This window comes from Saccopteryx leptura, chromosome 9 (genome assembly GCF_036850995.1).
Source record: "Saccopteryx leptura isolate mSacLep1 chromosome 9, mSacLep1_pri_phased_curated, whole genome shotgun sequence".
NCBI classification, from domain to species: domain Eukaryota; kingdom Metazoa; phylum Chordata; class Mammalia; order Chiroptera; family Emballonuridae; genus Saccopteryx; species Saccopteryx leptura.
The window spans coordinates 305,876-321,477 of NC_089511.1; the positions used below are offsets into that span (position 1 = coordinate 305,876).

The 15,602-nt window shown below is 56.3% G+C and overlaps 2 protein-coding genes across 7 annotated transcripts in view; both read right to left on the bottom strand.

Moving 5' to 3' along the window:
- DEF8 (differentially expressed in FDCP 8 homolog) overlaps nt 1-1,112 on the bottom strand; it is a 32,106-nt gene extending 30,994 nt beyond the window's left edge. For 3 of the 6 annotated variants that reach the window (XM_066349857.1, XM_066349856.1, XM_066349855.1), the window contains exon 1: nt 524-981. In XM_066349857.1, the coding sequence (XP_066205954.1) occupies nt 524-533 (10 nt within the window). In that variant the 5' untranslated portion in view covers nt 534-981. Of the gene's footprint in view, nt 1-523; nt 983-1,027 lie in introns of those variants that run through there. The other 3 variants (XM_066349858.1, XM_066349861.1, XM_066349859.1) reach the window with 3 other exon arrangements.
- Nucleotides 1,113-7,080: 5,968 nt separating this feature from the next.
- TUBB3 (tubulin beta 3 class III) lies at nt 7,081-15,390 on the bottom strand. The gene is made up of 4 exons (XM_066349336.1): nt 15,277-15,390; nt 9,862-9,970; nt 9,170-9,280; nt 7,081-8,456 (listed from the first exon to the last, which is right to left on the bottom strand). The coding sequence occupies exons 1-4, from the start codon at nt 15,331-15,333 to the stop codon at nt 7,381-7,383; spliced, it is 1,353 nt and encodes a 450-aa protein (XP_066205433.1). The 5' UTR covers nt 15,334-15,390; the 3' UTR covers nt 7,081-7,380.
- Between the last annotated feature and the right edge of the window lie 212 nt (nt 15,391-15,602).

The window sequence follows — 15,602 nt, forward strand, 5'->3', positions numbered from 1 at the left end:
AAAGTGCAGAGGTTGCCAGTTTGCTTGCCAGGGCACATGCAGGAACAGATCTGTGTTCCTGTCTCTGTCTCTCTCTCTCACTCTACTTTCCTCTCTCTAAAATCAATAAAAATCTTAAAGAGTTAAAAAAAAAAAAATAAGAAAGAGAACCTAGAGGAATAAAGCCCAGGGGCTCCCGGGGTGCTGAGACACTGGGCTGAAGCTCAGATGCCCTCACCCTGACGGGACACATCCTGCCGGTTTACCAAGAGGCTCTGTTAATCACTCGAGCCGCCACCGGAGGTCCCTAGAATCCTTCCTGGAAAGGGCAAAGTAGACCATACACCCTATCTCATGACAGGAAGGAAGCCTGCCAGGATCCTGCAGGGAGCTGGGGCAAGGTTTGTGTCCCTTTAAGGACTGTTTGCATGAAGCCTGGCAGGGTGACAACTGCTTGCCTCAGGGACCCAGCCACCCCCAAACGAAACCTCTCCCACCTTCACCCCAACAGCAACAGGCACACACTCTGGGGACCGTCACTAACCAGCTCGCATAGGTGCTGGTCTGTTCCATCACCCATTTCATAGGTGCCGAAACTGAGGCTCAGAGCCGCCCAGCATCCGCGGAGAGGGGCACAGCCGTGCGGGTCCTCAAGGGCCTCACGAATCCCACAGACAGCGAGTGTTGACGGCCGGAAACGGTGACAATGTCACTGGGTGGGGGGTGGCATTCCCCACCTGGAGTGCTAAACCCTGCCTAAGCAGCGTAGGGAACAGCTGAGGCCACCAACACCCCTGCACCCGGGTTACGTGAGGACCGGAAGGTGGGCGTCCCAACCCTTCGGGTCTGAGCCCTCCTCCGCGCAGGCGGGAGCCTGGGGCAGCTCCCTCACCCCTGCGTCCTCCGTGACCGCGTCTGGAGAGGGGGCTGCCTGAGCTCCGGGGCGCGACATGCCGAGTGGGCACCCGAGGGCCGGGAGCCTCGGTTCCCTCCACCCCTGGCACCCCCCACCCCCACCGACCGCCTGGGTTTCCCCTCCGCCGCTCACCTGACCGCCGCCGCCCTCGCTACATTGTAACTCGCCCGCCGCGCTCGCTACATTGTATCTCGCCAGCCGCCCGCTGCTGCCGCCTGCGGCGCGGAGGCTCATGGCACGGGGCCTCCGAGTCTGCGCGCCGGTCCTTGCCACGTTCCGCTCCGGGAATGGGTGACACTTAATCTCACCTGTTCAGGATGGTATGGCCAGGCAGAGCGAGGACAGTCAATCTACCCCCTTTTACAGAGGAGGAAACTGAGGCTCAGTGAGGTTAGGGGGCTGCTCAGTGGAAGATGGTGCGTGTGTGTGTGTGTGTGTGTGTGTGTGTGTGTGTGGTGGGTGTTGGAGAAGTCAGTGTTCGAATGCGTCTTCCACTGTTCCCCATTCCTGCTTCATTTTTCTCTGTAACCCTCCCCACTGGTTTAAACATTTTTACTCTACTTGTTTTTCTCCACCCTCACCCCCCACTCCCAGCAGCAGCAGCAGCACTACCACAAACTAAGGCTGCTGAGTTTTGTTTGCTTTCTTCACTGCCTGGCTGCCTAGAACAGGGGGAGGAGACAATAGGTGCTTGGGTACACGGACTGGGGAAGGGAAGAGTTCCCTGAAAGGAAGAAGGTCCCGCCTGGCAGGTGGCCCACTGCACAAATGTATGTCTGCACCAATTGTTGAGCTGACTCGAGGCAAAGGCACCATGATGCAGTGCTGAGAGGACAGACAAGGCCCAGTGAGCCAAGGTGCAAAGTGGTCAGAGATGTGATGAGCACTAAGAAGGGAATAAACAGGGTGAAAATGTAGTGACCAAAGTCAGGGGCCCATGCTGGAGCCAAAACCCAAGGGTAGAAAGGGAAGAACCACAGAAGAGTTTGGAAAAGGATCCAGAAGGGAAACTGCAAGTGTAAGGGCCCTGGGGAACCGAAAGAGCCCCCTGTGCCCACGGAACAGAAAGCAGGTCGGCGTGGCCGCAGTTCAGTAGAAAGGGAAGTGAGAGGAGAGGACCAGAGAGGAGCGAGGCTGCGGTCATTTGTGAACACATGGCTTTGATTTGTGGTGAAATAAGAGTCACTGAAAGTTACTTTTTTTTCTTAACAGCTTTATTGAGGTGTTGTGAACGTACAATAAACTGCCCATGTTTAAGTGTACAAGCTGAAAGCTTCCACGTGTGCATACACCTGAGAAACCATAACCATAGCCAAGATAGTAGACCTAGCCAACATCCTCAAACTTTTCCTCCTGACCTTCTGAAATCCCCTACCCCTGTCCCACCTCTAGCCCCAGGCAACCACTAGTCTGCTTTCTGTGCTATGTTGCATTTTCTAGAAATTTGTAGAGGTGTGTGTCCCCTTATTTCATATGTCCTCTTATGTTGACTGGCTTCTTTCAGTCAACATAATTATTCTGAGACTCATCCATGCTGTAGCAGGTGTCAGAAGTTTATTCCTTGGTGTGGAGGAACCACAGTTGGTTTGTCCACTTGACCATCGATGAACATCTGGGCTGTTGTCAGTGTGTGCCTCAGTTTGCACACACTGCCATCTCTCGGATGGAGAGTGAGTTCAAATCATGGCACTCTGAATATGCTGCCGGGAGCAGTGAATGGCTGCATCTCACCTGAGCACTTAATCACAGACCGTGTGTGGTGAACCTGTAAGAATGGGTTTTGTAAATTAGCACGAAGAATGCTCTCTGAGTCCACTCTGGTCCTGCAATAACGAAGTGCCACAGACTGGGTGCCTTATAAACAACAGAAATGCATCGCTCACAGTTTGGAGGCTAGAAATATGAGACCAGGGTGCCCACAGGGTTGGGGACTGGTGAGGCCCTCTTCTGGGTTACAGGTGGCCATCTTTTCTCTGTGTCCTCATGTGATGAAAGGGCAGGGAGCTTTCTGGGGTCTCTCTCTCTCTCTCTCTCTCTTTTAATATTTATTTTGTTGATTTGAGAGAGAGGAAGAAAGAGAGTGAGAGAGAGACAGGAACATTGATCTGCTTCTATATGTGCCCCGGTCAGGGATCGAACTGGCATCCTCTTCACTTCTGGACAATGCTCTAACCAACAGAGCCATTCAGCCAGGGCTGAGGTCTCTTTTATGAGGCACTGACCCCATTTATGGAGGCTTCACTCTCATGACCTAATCACCACCCACAGACCCCACTTTCTTTTCCTTTTTTTTTTTTTTTTTTAAATTTTATTTTTTTTCTTTCTGAAGCTGGAAATGGGGAGAGACAGTCAGACAGACTCCCGCATGCGCCCGACCGGGATCCACCCGGCACGCCCACCAGGGGCGACGCTCTGCCCACCAGGGGGCGATGCTCTGCCCCTCCGGGGCGTCGCTCTGCCGCGACCACAGCCACTCTAGCGCCTGGGGCAGAGGCCAAGGAGCCATCCCCAGTGCCCGGGCCATCTATGCTCCAATGGAGCCTTGGCTGCGGGAGGGGAAGAGACAGAGAGGAAGGAGGGGGGGCAGGAGTGGAGAAGCAAATGGGCCCTTCTCCTATGTGCCCTGACCCCACTTCCTAATGCCAGCACTTTAGGGGCTAGAATTTCAACTTCTGAATGGTGAGGAACACAAACGTCCAGTCCACAGCAACACAGCGGGTACAGTGCTGAGAAACCCTGTTGTTAAATTTTTATTGATTGATTTTAGAGAGACAGGAAGGGAAAGCGAGAGGAAGGGAGAGAGGGAGAAGAGAGAGAAAGAGAGAGAAACATCTATCTGTTCCTGTATGTGTCCTGATTGGGAGCCAAACCTGCCATCTTTGTGCATCAGGACGGCATTCCAACCAACCGCGTCACCCATGAGGTACATTGTTTGCAGCCATAGCAGTGGCAGAGGGTGTCTGGCTCCTGCCTGGAGTATCTGAGTCACGTGGTCACTTGACCCTAAGAAGGTATGAGCTTCAGGTAGGGGGTTTCCACACCAACCCCCACATCCACTTTAACTCTTTAGATCCCCAGGAAACAGGATCCTGGGCAGCTTCAAAGTCCTGGTCTGTGCTGAAATTTTTTGCACCCAGCCATGGTGATTGTTCTTCACTACAATTTTGCCTCGTTCCAACATTCCTCTAACCTGTCTCGCCTTCTGTTTGGGAGGACAACCTCCACTCCACTCTATTCTGCAGTGACAGCGGTACCTGGTGGTCTCTGTGGGCTGCGCTTTGTCAGCAACTGTTATGTGTGCTCTAATTTGTTATTATCTTATCCAGTGGTTTTCAAAGAACAGTGAGAACAATAGTCTTTGCCTTCAAATGAATCTACATGGAACCCCAGCTCCTGAAATACTAGCAGGGACTTGTTCCTTGCAGCTGAGGAAAGCTCCTGAGAGAGGGGAAGTGACAGGGCCACAGAGCGTGACCCTGCCACTTGCAGCTGGGTGCCCGTGGGCTTTATGATGCCTCTGCTTCTTTATCTGTTAGCTTCTGCCTGTCAAGGTTGTGATGGAGTGAAGAGTTGGACTTCCTGACCCCCAGGATAGGCCCAGCTGTGATGTTGCTAGGGGCCCCAGGCTAGGATTATTGTAGTTAGCATCTCAGGAATAGTTGCTCAGTGTTAACATGTCCCCGAGAGGAGTCTTGTTCATTGTTTATCTGAAATCCCAGTTCCCCTGGGCATCTGGTATTTGCGCTGGTCCTCCCAACCGTGGACCCGAGGTCACCTCCTAGCCCACAGGCACCCTCTGCAGGTGGCCAGCCAGAAGGCGCAGAGACCGTGGAGACGAGTGTGCCCAGTTATGACCGTCTTGGCCCTTCACCCAGACTGCAATGGAGAGGGGGAGCTGGGCAACACAGCCCGTGAGGTGGTTGACCCGAAACACAAGCAGTAGGATCATCCACACCGGATGGTGCGGGCCTTCTAGGAGTTTCTATGAGACAGAACAGGCACTGATCTGGCTCCTCCTGCCCTGTTGTCCAGGTGTCCCTGCAAACAAATGCCCCTCACTAATGGTCACACAACCACAGAAGAGCTGACATTGATGACCCTTATTATTATGGGCCACATGCCGCTGTAGCCACTTTCATGTGTGTTCTTGTTTCCTGTGGCTGCATATGAACCTCTCGGAAACTCGAAACTCAGCAGTGGGAAGCAGCAAAGTGCTCTGGGTGGTCGTGGGTCAGGAATATACCATACATGCAGAGCACAGTGCTGGCTTGTTTTTGCTCCAGTGTCTGTAACACAGGGGCCAGGGTGATAGGCAAATGACTCCTTGTAAGAAAGAATTAGAGGCCCCTCCCAGTGGAGAGGGGCTCTGGGCAGCAGCAGAGGTGTCCTAGGGGCTAGAAGCACCAGGTTCCCAAGTCCTTCACTTCCCATGGCCCCAGCAGCACAGTCTGCCCTGGGCATTCTTGCTGGAATCAGGTAGTGGGTCTCGGGGGAGAAGAAGTAGAGGGATTATTAGCCTCAGAGCCAGCTCCACAAAGACAGGGTGGTGGCCGGGGGAAGCTGGGGTCATCGGAGTGACAACAAAAAAGATGAAGTTCTTGTGGGCACAGGTGGTTGGGCCACTTTAAGCAAGTGGAGAAGGACACAGATCGCTTTGGGGTAAACACCTGGCTCTGCCACTGGGCCTCTGGCAAGTGCCCGCACCTCTCTGAGCCTCCATTCTTGGCTGTGAAATGTTAACACAAAGTTTAAATGAGAAGAGGGCTCAGTAAGACATAGACCTGCACCCAGAACGAGCTCCTGTGGGTGTCAGGAACTGGGAGGACCTTTGCCAACACTGGACAGGTGTCTTGACTCGTCAGGTCACAGAGCCTTTGAGGATCTGAGCTGTGGACACCTCAACTTTGTGGAGGCCAGCAGCCCTGCAAAGCCCCCCTGGGGTGGTGTAGGAGTCCGGCTGCTGTCCAGCTCCCTTTTCCGCACGGTGGTGAGAACCTGGCACAGGGCTCAGATCCCCACCCGCGGGCGGCCTCACTCGCCCACTTCATAACTCGACTGCCTCGTGTGTGAGGTGCTGAGCATTCTAAATGCCGAGAGCCGCCTGGCACACAGCAGTGGCTCAGGGCCCCAGCCTGAGACTCGGCCCTCTCGGGCTGCAGCCCCCTTGGCCTCCCTTCCTCTGCACAGATACCCACATAGAAGAGCTGCTTTTCTGCCAGGGGGAGCAAGGTTTGATGCCACCCCTGGTTGAGTGAAGAAGGGCCCAGGCCCACACCAGCTCTGTGCACACTCTTTGTGGACCCTGGACCCTCAGCGCCTTGAGGGCTTTCACCTCTTTCCCTGTAGAAGGTAGTGGGCAGCCAAGTCAGCACCTTACAGGTGCCCGTGGAGGAGAGCCCAGGCGCCCTGCAGACACAGGAAAGGACCACCACGGGGCGGAGGAGCCACCACTCCCTGCCAGCCCGTGCCAGGGTGCTTGCTGTGGGCACAACTTCCTGACCCTGCCAGCCCCTTCCCAGGGCCAAGCCTCAACCTTTCTTTTTTTTTTTTTTTTTAATTTTATTTATTCATTTTTAGAGAGGAGAGAGAAAGGGAGAGAGAGAGAGACAGAGAGGGAGAGAGAGGAGAGAGAGACAGAGAGAAGGAGCTGGAAGCATCAACTCCCATATGTGCCTTGACCAGGCAAGCCCAGGGTTTTGAACCGGCGACCTCAGCATTTCCAGGTCGACGCTTTATCCACTGCGCCACCACAGGTCAAACCTCAACCTTTCAACACACGTTTTTCCAAGGAGTCCTCGAGGTCCTCCCTTCCTACCTCCTGTCTGGGTCTTGGGCTGCCTGCTTCTATCATCTGGCACACAGGTAAGCCCCAGAAAAGCTCTGGAAGGTGAGTCACCCAGCAGGAGACTAGGGATTATTGCCGAGTCACAGGAGAACTTGCCTGGAGTCCTGAGATGCTGCTGCACCCAGAGAAGGCCCATTGTTTTCTCCATCACCACTCCCAGGAGCCCCTCGAGGGCTGTGCCTACAGACACCTGCAGGCTCCAAGCACAGGCCTGTCTCAACCACCAGCCTGGGAGACCATGGCCTCCTGCCCTGCCCCCACCCAGGCTCCATCCACCCCTCCTTACTCCTCTGGGCCCAGCTTTTCAGAATAAAAAGAAATCTCTGGCACCAGGCAGGGGTATCTGACAGCAGTAAATTTATTAAGTATCCCCCCTTCCCAAATATGATCACAAACCAGTAAAAAAAAAAAAAAAAAAAAGCCATAAAACTTCAGGGGACCAGAGCTGACAAAGCAGAGACAAATAAGAGATGCTAAACTGGAGACGACCTATGGCGGGGTGACAGAGCTGAGTGCCCTAAATACTGAGGGACAGACGCCCGGGAGCCCTGGGGCGACGTGGCGGGAGCCAGTGGGGAGAGAAGGGGGCGGCATCATGGCTGCCTCAGGACCCTGGCCGCAGCCTGCTCCCCCCGCTGCCTCACTTGGGGCCCTGGGCCTCGGACTCCTCCTCATCGTCTTCATACATCTCGCCCTCCTCCTCGGCCGTGGCATCCTGGTACTGCTGGTACTCGGACACCAGGTCGTTCATGTTGCTCTCGGCCTCGGTGAACTCCATCTCGTCCATGCCCTCCCCCGTGTACCAGTGCAGGAAGGCCTTGCGCCGGAACATGGCCGTGAACTGCTCCGAGATGCGCTTGAACAGCTCCTGGATGGCCGTGCTGTTGCCGATGAAGGTGGAGGACATCTTGAGCCCGCGGGGCGGAATGTCGCACACAGCCACCTTCACGTTGTTGGGGATCCACTCCACGAAGTAGCTGCTGTTCTTGCTCTGAATGGCCAGCATCTGCTCATCCACCTCCTTCATGGACATGCGGCCACGGAAGACAGTGGCCACCGTGAGGTAGCGGCCGTGGCGGGGGTCGCAGGCGGCCATCATGTTCTTGGCATCAAACATCTGCTGGGTGAGCTCGGGCACCGTCAGGGCCCGGTACTGCTGGCTGCCCCGGGCAGTGAGTGGAGCAAAGCCGGGCATGAAGAAGTGGAGGCGCGGGAAGGGCACCATGTTCACCGCCAGCTTGCGCAGGTCTGCGTTCAGCTGGCCTGGGAAGCGAAGGGAGGTGGTGACCCCGCTCATGGTGGCCGACACCAGGTGGTTGAGGTCCCCGTAGGTGGGCGTGGCCAGCTTGAGGGTGCGGAAGCAGATGTCGTACAGCGCCTCATTGTCGATGCAGTAGGTCTCATCGGTGTTCTCCACCAGCTGGTGGATGGACAGGGTGGCGTTGTAGGGCTCCACCACCGTGTCGGACACCTTGGGTGAGGGCACCACGCTGAAGGTGTTCATGATGCGGTCGGGGTACTCCTCACGCACCTTGCTGATGAGCAGCGTGCCCATTCCAGACCCTGTGCCCCCGCCCAGCGAGTGGGTCAGCTGGAAGCCCTGCAGGCAGTCGCAATTCTCACACTCCTTCCGCACCACGTCCAGGACAGAGTCTACCAGCTCGGCGCCCTCCGTGTAGTGACCCTTGGCCCAGTTGTTGCCAGCCCCACTCTGACCTGTGCAGGGGTCAGAAGGTGGCACAGACAAGGTCAGACCTCCAGCACATAAACATCCCAACCCAGAGGGCAACTGTGAAAGCTCTGTGCCTGCCTCCCCTCTATAAAATGGGGGGTCCACAGCTTTCCCTATGGCCATGCTGTATGTTGGGGTCCCTGCTGCCCAGGACCATGTGAAGGGTTCTGGTCAGAAGTTGAGAACCTGGAGTTGCAGACCCTGCTCTGCCTCGCTTGGGGCTCCTGAGGGAGTTGACCAGTCCACCTTCCCGCCTGCCCACCCTTGGCCAGCTGTGTAGGAAGTGTCAACTACGATCCCAGAGTCCCTTGTAGCTTAGAGTCTGGGTGTGGACTGATGCCCATCAGTTGGGGTGCTGAGCTCTGGAGGGAAGAAGTGGGGGAAGCCCTGCCACCAGAGTCATGGGCACAAGGACCACCTGACCTCTGGATCACACTGACACTGTACTTATGAACTCCAGTCCTCTGGAGGCCCACCAGCTCTCAACTGATCCTGTAAGCTGAATTCTCTGATTTACACATAGTTCTGCTTGAAATACACAGTGGTTTCTGTCCCTGGGCCTCCACTGCCAGTTGCAGAATGGGAGTCAGCTCTGCCCGGGGGGGTCCTGGTGAGGAGTTGCTGTGCCCTTTGTTCCTGTTGGCCTGGTTTGGCCTGTGACGGGGTCAGCCATTGGTGTGGTCCCGGGAGAACTTACCAAAGATGAAGTTGTCAGGTCTGAAGAGGTGCCCAAAAGCCCCAGACCGGACACTGTCCATGGTTCCAGGCTCCAGGTCCACCAGGATGGCCCGAGGCACATACTTGTGAGCTGAGGAAAGAGGGGTGGGTCACGTATGTCACAGAGGCTCAGGGCATCTTCCTGCCCTCTACCCTCTTCCGCAGCCTCCCACCCTGTGCTCTGGCCCCAAGAGCTCAGACTTGGTCACAGAGGCTCAGGGCATCTTCCTGCCCTCTAGACTCTTCCTCAGCCTCCCACCCTGTGCTCTGGCCCCAAGAGCTCAGACTTGGTCAGAAAAGCCAGAACCATGTGTGATATGGGCACTGACACCCTGGACAACCAGGACCAAATTCTACATCCATGTGGGCAGGTTAGTATTTCTCCAGTTCAACAGGGACATCATTCTACACCAAATGTAAAATAGCTCCTGCCTGAGCCCCCCAGGCGGACCCTGCTCTGTACCCTCCCACTGGACTCTGAGGGGACCTTCAGGACCCCGCCCAGCCCTGTCTGTTCCCCTGTACTGCACACATGTCTGTGGACAAGAACATGTTTGAATCTTACTGTGGTGAGAGGCTCAGGTTATACCCGCTGGCCTGCCAAGGGGAGGGCAGATCCCAGGGCCCAGCCCAGGTGCCCTCCCAGCCCCCGGGGGAAGGGGAGGGGCTCACAGGAGGCTTCATTGTAGTAGACGCTGATGCGCTCCAGCTGCAGGTCCGAGTCCCCCACATAGTTGCCACTAGGGTCTATACCATGCTCATCGCTGATGACCTCCCAGAACTGCAGGCAAAACAGAGGAGTTAGCAGGTGGCCATGACCCTTCCCAGGCACTGGCGTAGCCCTGAAGCCCTAGGTGCAAAATTAGGGCCTTGGACCCAAAGCCTACATTAGCCTCTTGGAGAGACTTTGCAAAGAGCCCCAAGCTGTCATCTGTCAGAAAATTGAAATAAATATCTTGTCCACTGTCTATATGTCCATGGTTACCAGAGTCCTTGGGGCAGTTCAAGGCTAAGCTGACACAGACCCAACTCTGTACTTGCTGACCTTAATTAGTAACAACACCGTCTTTGAGTGGTTTTTTTTTGGGGGGGGGGTTGACAGAGGGAGAGAGTCAGATAGGGACAGACAGGAAGGGAGAGAGATGAAAAGCATCAAAAAATTTTTTTTTTACAGAGACAGAGAGAGAGTCAGAGAGAGGGATAGATAGGGACAGACAGACAGGAATGGAGAGAGATGAAAAGCATCAATCATCAGTTTTTCGTTGCGACACCTTAGTTGTTCATTGATTGCTTTCTCATATGTGCCTTGACCACGGGCCTTCAGCAGACCGAGTAACCCCTTGCTCAAGCCAGCGACCTTGGGTCCAAGCTGGTGAGCTTTGCTCAAACCAGATGAGCCCACACTCAAGCTGGCGACCTCGGGGTCTCGAACCTGGGTCCTCCACATCCCGGTCCGATGCTCTATTCACTGTGCCACCATCTAGTCATGCGAAAAGCATCAATTCTTCATTGCATCTCCTTAGTTGTTCAGTGATTGCTTTCTCATGTGTGCCTTGACCAGGGGGACACTGCAGAGTAAGTGACCCCTTGCTCAAGCCAGCAACCTTGGGCTTCTAGCCTGTCACCTTTGGGCTCAAGCCAACGACCATGGTGTCAAGTCTGTGATCCCATGCTCAAGCTGGTGACCTCAGGGTTTCGAACCTGGGTCTTCCACATCCCAGTCCAATGCTCTATCCACTGCACCACCACCTGGTCAAGCTGGGTGATTCTTATTATTACCTTTTCTGCTCAGGAAACTGAGGCACAGAAAAGAGGACACAGTTGATACTCGTGTCCCTCAGTGCCAAGGCAGAGAATGTCCAGTGATGGGGTCTAGCAGTGTCTGGAACATCGCCAGCTTCAGCCACAAGAACTATAGGGCCCCTAGTGGGGAGTGACTTGCCTGGGGTTGCCTAACCTGCCATGCATGGCTGCACAGCCCTGACTCCCAGAGGTCATGTCCCCCCTTGGGCAGGAACCCACAGTGCTTCTCACACTGTGCTTCCCTGACTGCAGCAGGCACAGGAGCAGCCCAGGACCTCGACTCAGGAGCTGGACTGCCCTTCCCAGCAGTGTGACCTTCAGAAGGTCCCAAAGAGGTTCTGTGCCTCAGTGTCCTCATCTGTTCAATGGGCCTGGTGATGAAAACAGGTCGCTGTGAGGACAACAATGAGTTACCTGTGAGAACATGCATATGTGGTGGAGCCTGAGTATGATGTGAAATTATTAGCCCCTGTATCGCACAAGGACATAGACCCTGGCTGCACAGAGCTCTGTCCTCCACACAGGGGCACTTCCAGTTGGCCCATGTAGGCAAAAGGTCATTGGTCACATGCTGTGTGACTTCCCAGTGCCCTCTTCTTTGCTTCTTAGGGTTGGGGTGGCTTCCATAAGATGAATGCATATGAAGTCCTTGAGAAACAATGAGCCCCTGCATAGGAGTCGTGTGCTGGTAAAAAGACTGCCAAGTTAAAAAAATCAGCTACAAAACAGTTTGTATGTGCTTCTCTCTATGCAGAAGCCTCTGACAGGCACAGACACACAGCGGTGCCCGGCATGTGGCCCTGGGTTGGGGGAGAGACCTCTTTTCATAGCACGCTCTTTGGTGCTTTTGTAATTCTTTGTCATGTGTACACATTAACTTCACACACACACAAAGAATAAAGGTAAAACTGCTTAAAAACCTGAAAAGTAGGAACAGTGTCATTATTATAAAATGTATACAAGCAACTTGGCAATTCATCAGAGGGACTGTTATCAGAGTGTAGCTCACTTCTCAAGGACATGGGAGCTGGACTTCTTGCTCCTTTTGTGCATTTTCATCACTGATGAGTTCTCTCATTCCTGCAGTAAGTGTATGTTAATTTTGTAATTAGAAGGGGGGCCCTCAGCTTTCTCATCTGTGATATAGATGTAATAATGGTACCCACATCAAGTGGATAGCACAAGGCCTCACACATAAATACATTCAGCAGCAAAAAGGAAGAAGAAAGGAAGGAAAGGAAAGGAAAAAAATAGCATTCAGCAAATGCTGCTTTTGTTGAGCTAAAAGGTCTTAGGTGCTATTCAAATGGGTAAAGCCATATGCACAGATAACTTAAATCAAAATAAAACATAGTTTTAAAATATCCACATGCTTTGGAATACTGTGGCACAGTAAAAGATCATCGCTGATAAAAGATCTCCAAACATATCCTTGAGGGAAAACGCCCATTTAGTAGTGATAGTCAAGAAGGAAAACCCACGACAGATGCTATATTTTCTCACAAAGATCTAGGTGCCCACACACAGAACAATGACAAATAGTGCCATTGGAGGGGGACCTGGAGGGGGTAAAGTGGTTAAATGGGCATAGCTTTACCTGCAATGTTTTTATTTTTTTGAAGGGGGGAGGTGTATATTAATAACTGCTTTTGCAACATAAAATATTAAATAGATCTTGTTAGTAAAATGGATTATGTAACATAATAAATAGTAAAATACAATTTTGTAAATTAAACAAGAAATAACTATGATCATCACTACAGAGGAGTTAACTGCCAGATGGCCGCGGATCCCAGGGTCCAGGACAAGTCTCCTATTTCGGACCCCATGCCCTGGGCCTGTGAAGCTGTCCGTGGTGCTGATCCTTTGCGCGACGCCCAGAGGCTTGGAGGCGGCAGGGCGGATACAGGAGCCCAAGGCAAGTGGTGTGTAGCGGCTCCCGGAGGGAGGATTGGCCGATTTAGGGGCCTTAAGCCCCTCCAAGACCCTATGCCTCCCCCGCGCCCCCGCAAACTCCACCGGGTGGTATCAAGGAGGCGCTGGAGGAGGGGCGGGTACCAGGAAACAGGAAACCTCTCCCCGGGTTGGACGTCAAGGCCCCACCCCTGCGCAACCCCGCCCTGCAGCCGCGAGGAGAGGCCTTGACAAAGGCTGCAGAACCACCCAGCTTCCACAGGGAAGGAGGAGAGTCTCTGGACTCCTCGCCCCGTTGTGCGGGATCGGGTTCTGCAGGCATCCTGATGTGTCCACGCAAACATAGCTCCAAACTCCTGCCTTGTTCCCAGAGCGCTGTTTCCTCGTACTGGGGGAAGGGCAACACCCCGTCTCACCGCAGCCTGGTGAAGCGATTCGAGTGAAGCACCCAACACAGAGCCCGACAAGGTGGTGGTCACTGTCACGAGTCATCAGTGCTGTCAAACTGCCGCTGCGGAGAGGCGTCCCCTCCCGAGTGCCCCGCATCCCCTCCCCCCACTCAGGACTCGCAGGCAGGAAAGCAGCCCCCGCGTCCACCCCAGTCAGCGGCCGCCGGTGGTGGCAGGAGAACCCGTCACGCGGGGACTCCGAGCACTTTCTCCGGCTTTTGTCTCCGGTCACTTTGCAGGCAGGGCGGCGGGAAGGAAACTGCTCGGCTGCACCCAGGCTCACCGCAAAGGGCAGCGGTCGGAAAAGGAAAAAAAAACAGTTCCTTCCCTCCAAATCCACCTCTCTCTTGTTTGAAGTGTTTACAAGAAATAGATATTAATTTTTAAAACTCATATAAATTAAGAAAATCAACTGGAAAGTACTGAGCAAACGCAAGGGTCAGAGCGCCCAGAAGCAGGAGGAACTGCGGAGGACACTCGCCAGCAGCAGCCAGGCGCGGCCCTGCCCTCGCCGGAAACAGGCTGTCCGGCTGTGAAGGGGACATAGTGGACCCCCCCAGGCCCGGGCGGGGCTCAGGTCCTCTTTCCCTCCCTCCTCGCCCCTCCCCCTCCCCCGACCCTCCGAGGAGCAGATGTTCAGGGCAGGCCCGGCCCCTGTGACCACACTAATGAGACCTCGGCCCCTCCCACCCGGTCAGGGCAGCTGTCAACGACTGTCCCCAGGAGCCCGGACTGATTTGAAGCCACCGTCCCCCGAGCCGCCCCTCCCCCAGCTCCCCCCTCGGGCAGGCTCAGCTGTCTCCTCCGTGATTAGGGAGTCTCGGGCTATCCTCTCCGGAGACCCCATTCGAGCGCCTCCACCCTGGAGCCCAAGTTGCAATTTACATGTTAGCCACGTGGCCGGCGCAGCCCCTTTGTAATTAGCTTTTTTTGTTCCCGCCGTTTCCATGGCAACAGCCTCCAGAGGAAGCCTTTCCTCGGCCCTTTTTCCCTCGAAGACCGATCTTCCAACCCCGCCTCCTGCGGGGATCGGCGCCACAGCAAGCCCGCCCCGAGTCCCTGGCCGTGGTCCTGACAAAGCCACCCTCCTCCCGCGCGCGGTCCGGAGGAGCCCGGCGGGCAGCGGGCCGCAGCCACGCGCCCTGGGAGCCCGCAAGACGGAGCCGGAGGCGGCGCGGCTCGGTCTCGCACTCGCTGTGTGACCTTGGGCAAGGGACAGCCTCCCGGACTTGGGGACCTGACACTCGCCTCCGGGGACGCGCCTTCTCCCCGTCCCGCCTCAATACCGGCATCGGGGAGGTGGGCGGACAATGGGCGCGGCGAGGCGTTTCCCACGCCCGGAGCCGGGCTTTGTTCCTGCGTCCGGCCTCCAGGCTCAAGGTGCCACCCCGCGGGGCGCTCGCCCACGTGCGGCTGCGCTGGGGGAGAGGTCAGTCCGGGACCAAGGTCACCTCGAGTCCGGGTCCAACCCTCCCCAAACAAAGGGACGGGTGGAGCCAGGCAGCCAGGGTGAGCGCAGCGCGGTAGGGGGCACCGGGCGGCCCTGGCCGCCTGGAGGCCCCCCGTTGTGGGGTTCGGGGGAGCAGAGGGAGTCCTCGCGGCTTGGAGGAGCGAGCCTCACCCACACCGACCCCCCATCCCGCTCAGTTGCGTGGCGACCCCGTAAGGACCACGCCCAGCCAGCCCGCTGCACCCGCGGCGTCCGGGGCTTGGAGGGGCCGTGCCCGCGGCAGGCGCTGCGCTCTGCGAGGCGCAGGTGCCGGTGGGAGCAGCGGAGAGGCGGCGCGGGCGGCGGGGCGGGCCCGTCGCTTTGTTCTCGGTTTGCGGGGGAGACCGCGGCCCGGGCGAACCTCCCTCGGGGCAGGCGCGCGGCGCGCGGGGCGCGGGGCGCGGGGTTGGCGCGTGGACAGCGCGGCCTCACCTTGGCCCCGATCTGGTTGCCGCACTGGCCGGCCTGGATGTGCACGATCTCCCTCATGCTCGGAGCGGCGGCGGGCGGCTGCGGGACGCGCGGACGGGCCGGGCTGGCTGCACCTGCCGCCCCCGCCGCCGCTCTTATAGGCCGGGCCCCGCCCGCCGCGCCCTCCTGGCGTCACCGCGCGGCCAATGAGGGCGCCGCCGCCCGATGCGGCACGGCCGCTGCCGCAGCAGCATCAGCGCGGGGCGTCGCCGCTCCGCCGCCGGGGTCGGGGGCCCGCTCGCCCGACGGGAGGGGCTGCCGGTGTTCCGGGAGGACAATAGAGCCCC

Excerpts from the sequence above, each read along its gene's own strand:
- TUBB3 (XM_066349336.1), bottom strand. The coding sequence starts at position 15,333 with ATGAGGGAGATCGTGCACATCCAGGCCGGCCAGTGCGGCAACCAGATC. Across the intron at positions 9,971-15,276 it reads GCAACCAGATCGGGGCCAAG|TTCTGGGAGGTCATCAGCGA; the intron begins GTGAGGCCGCGC and ends TTTTGCCTGCAG. Across the intron at positions 8,457-9,169 it reads ACCTGACAACTTCATCTTTG|GTCAGAGTGGGGCTGGCAAC; the intron begins GTAAGTTCTCCC and ends ACCCCTGCACAG.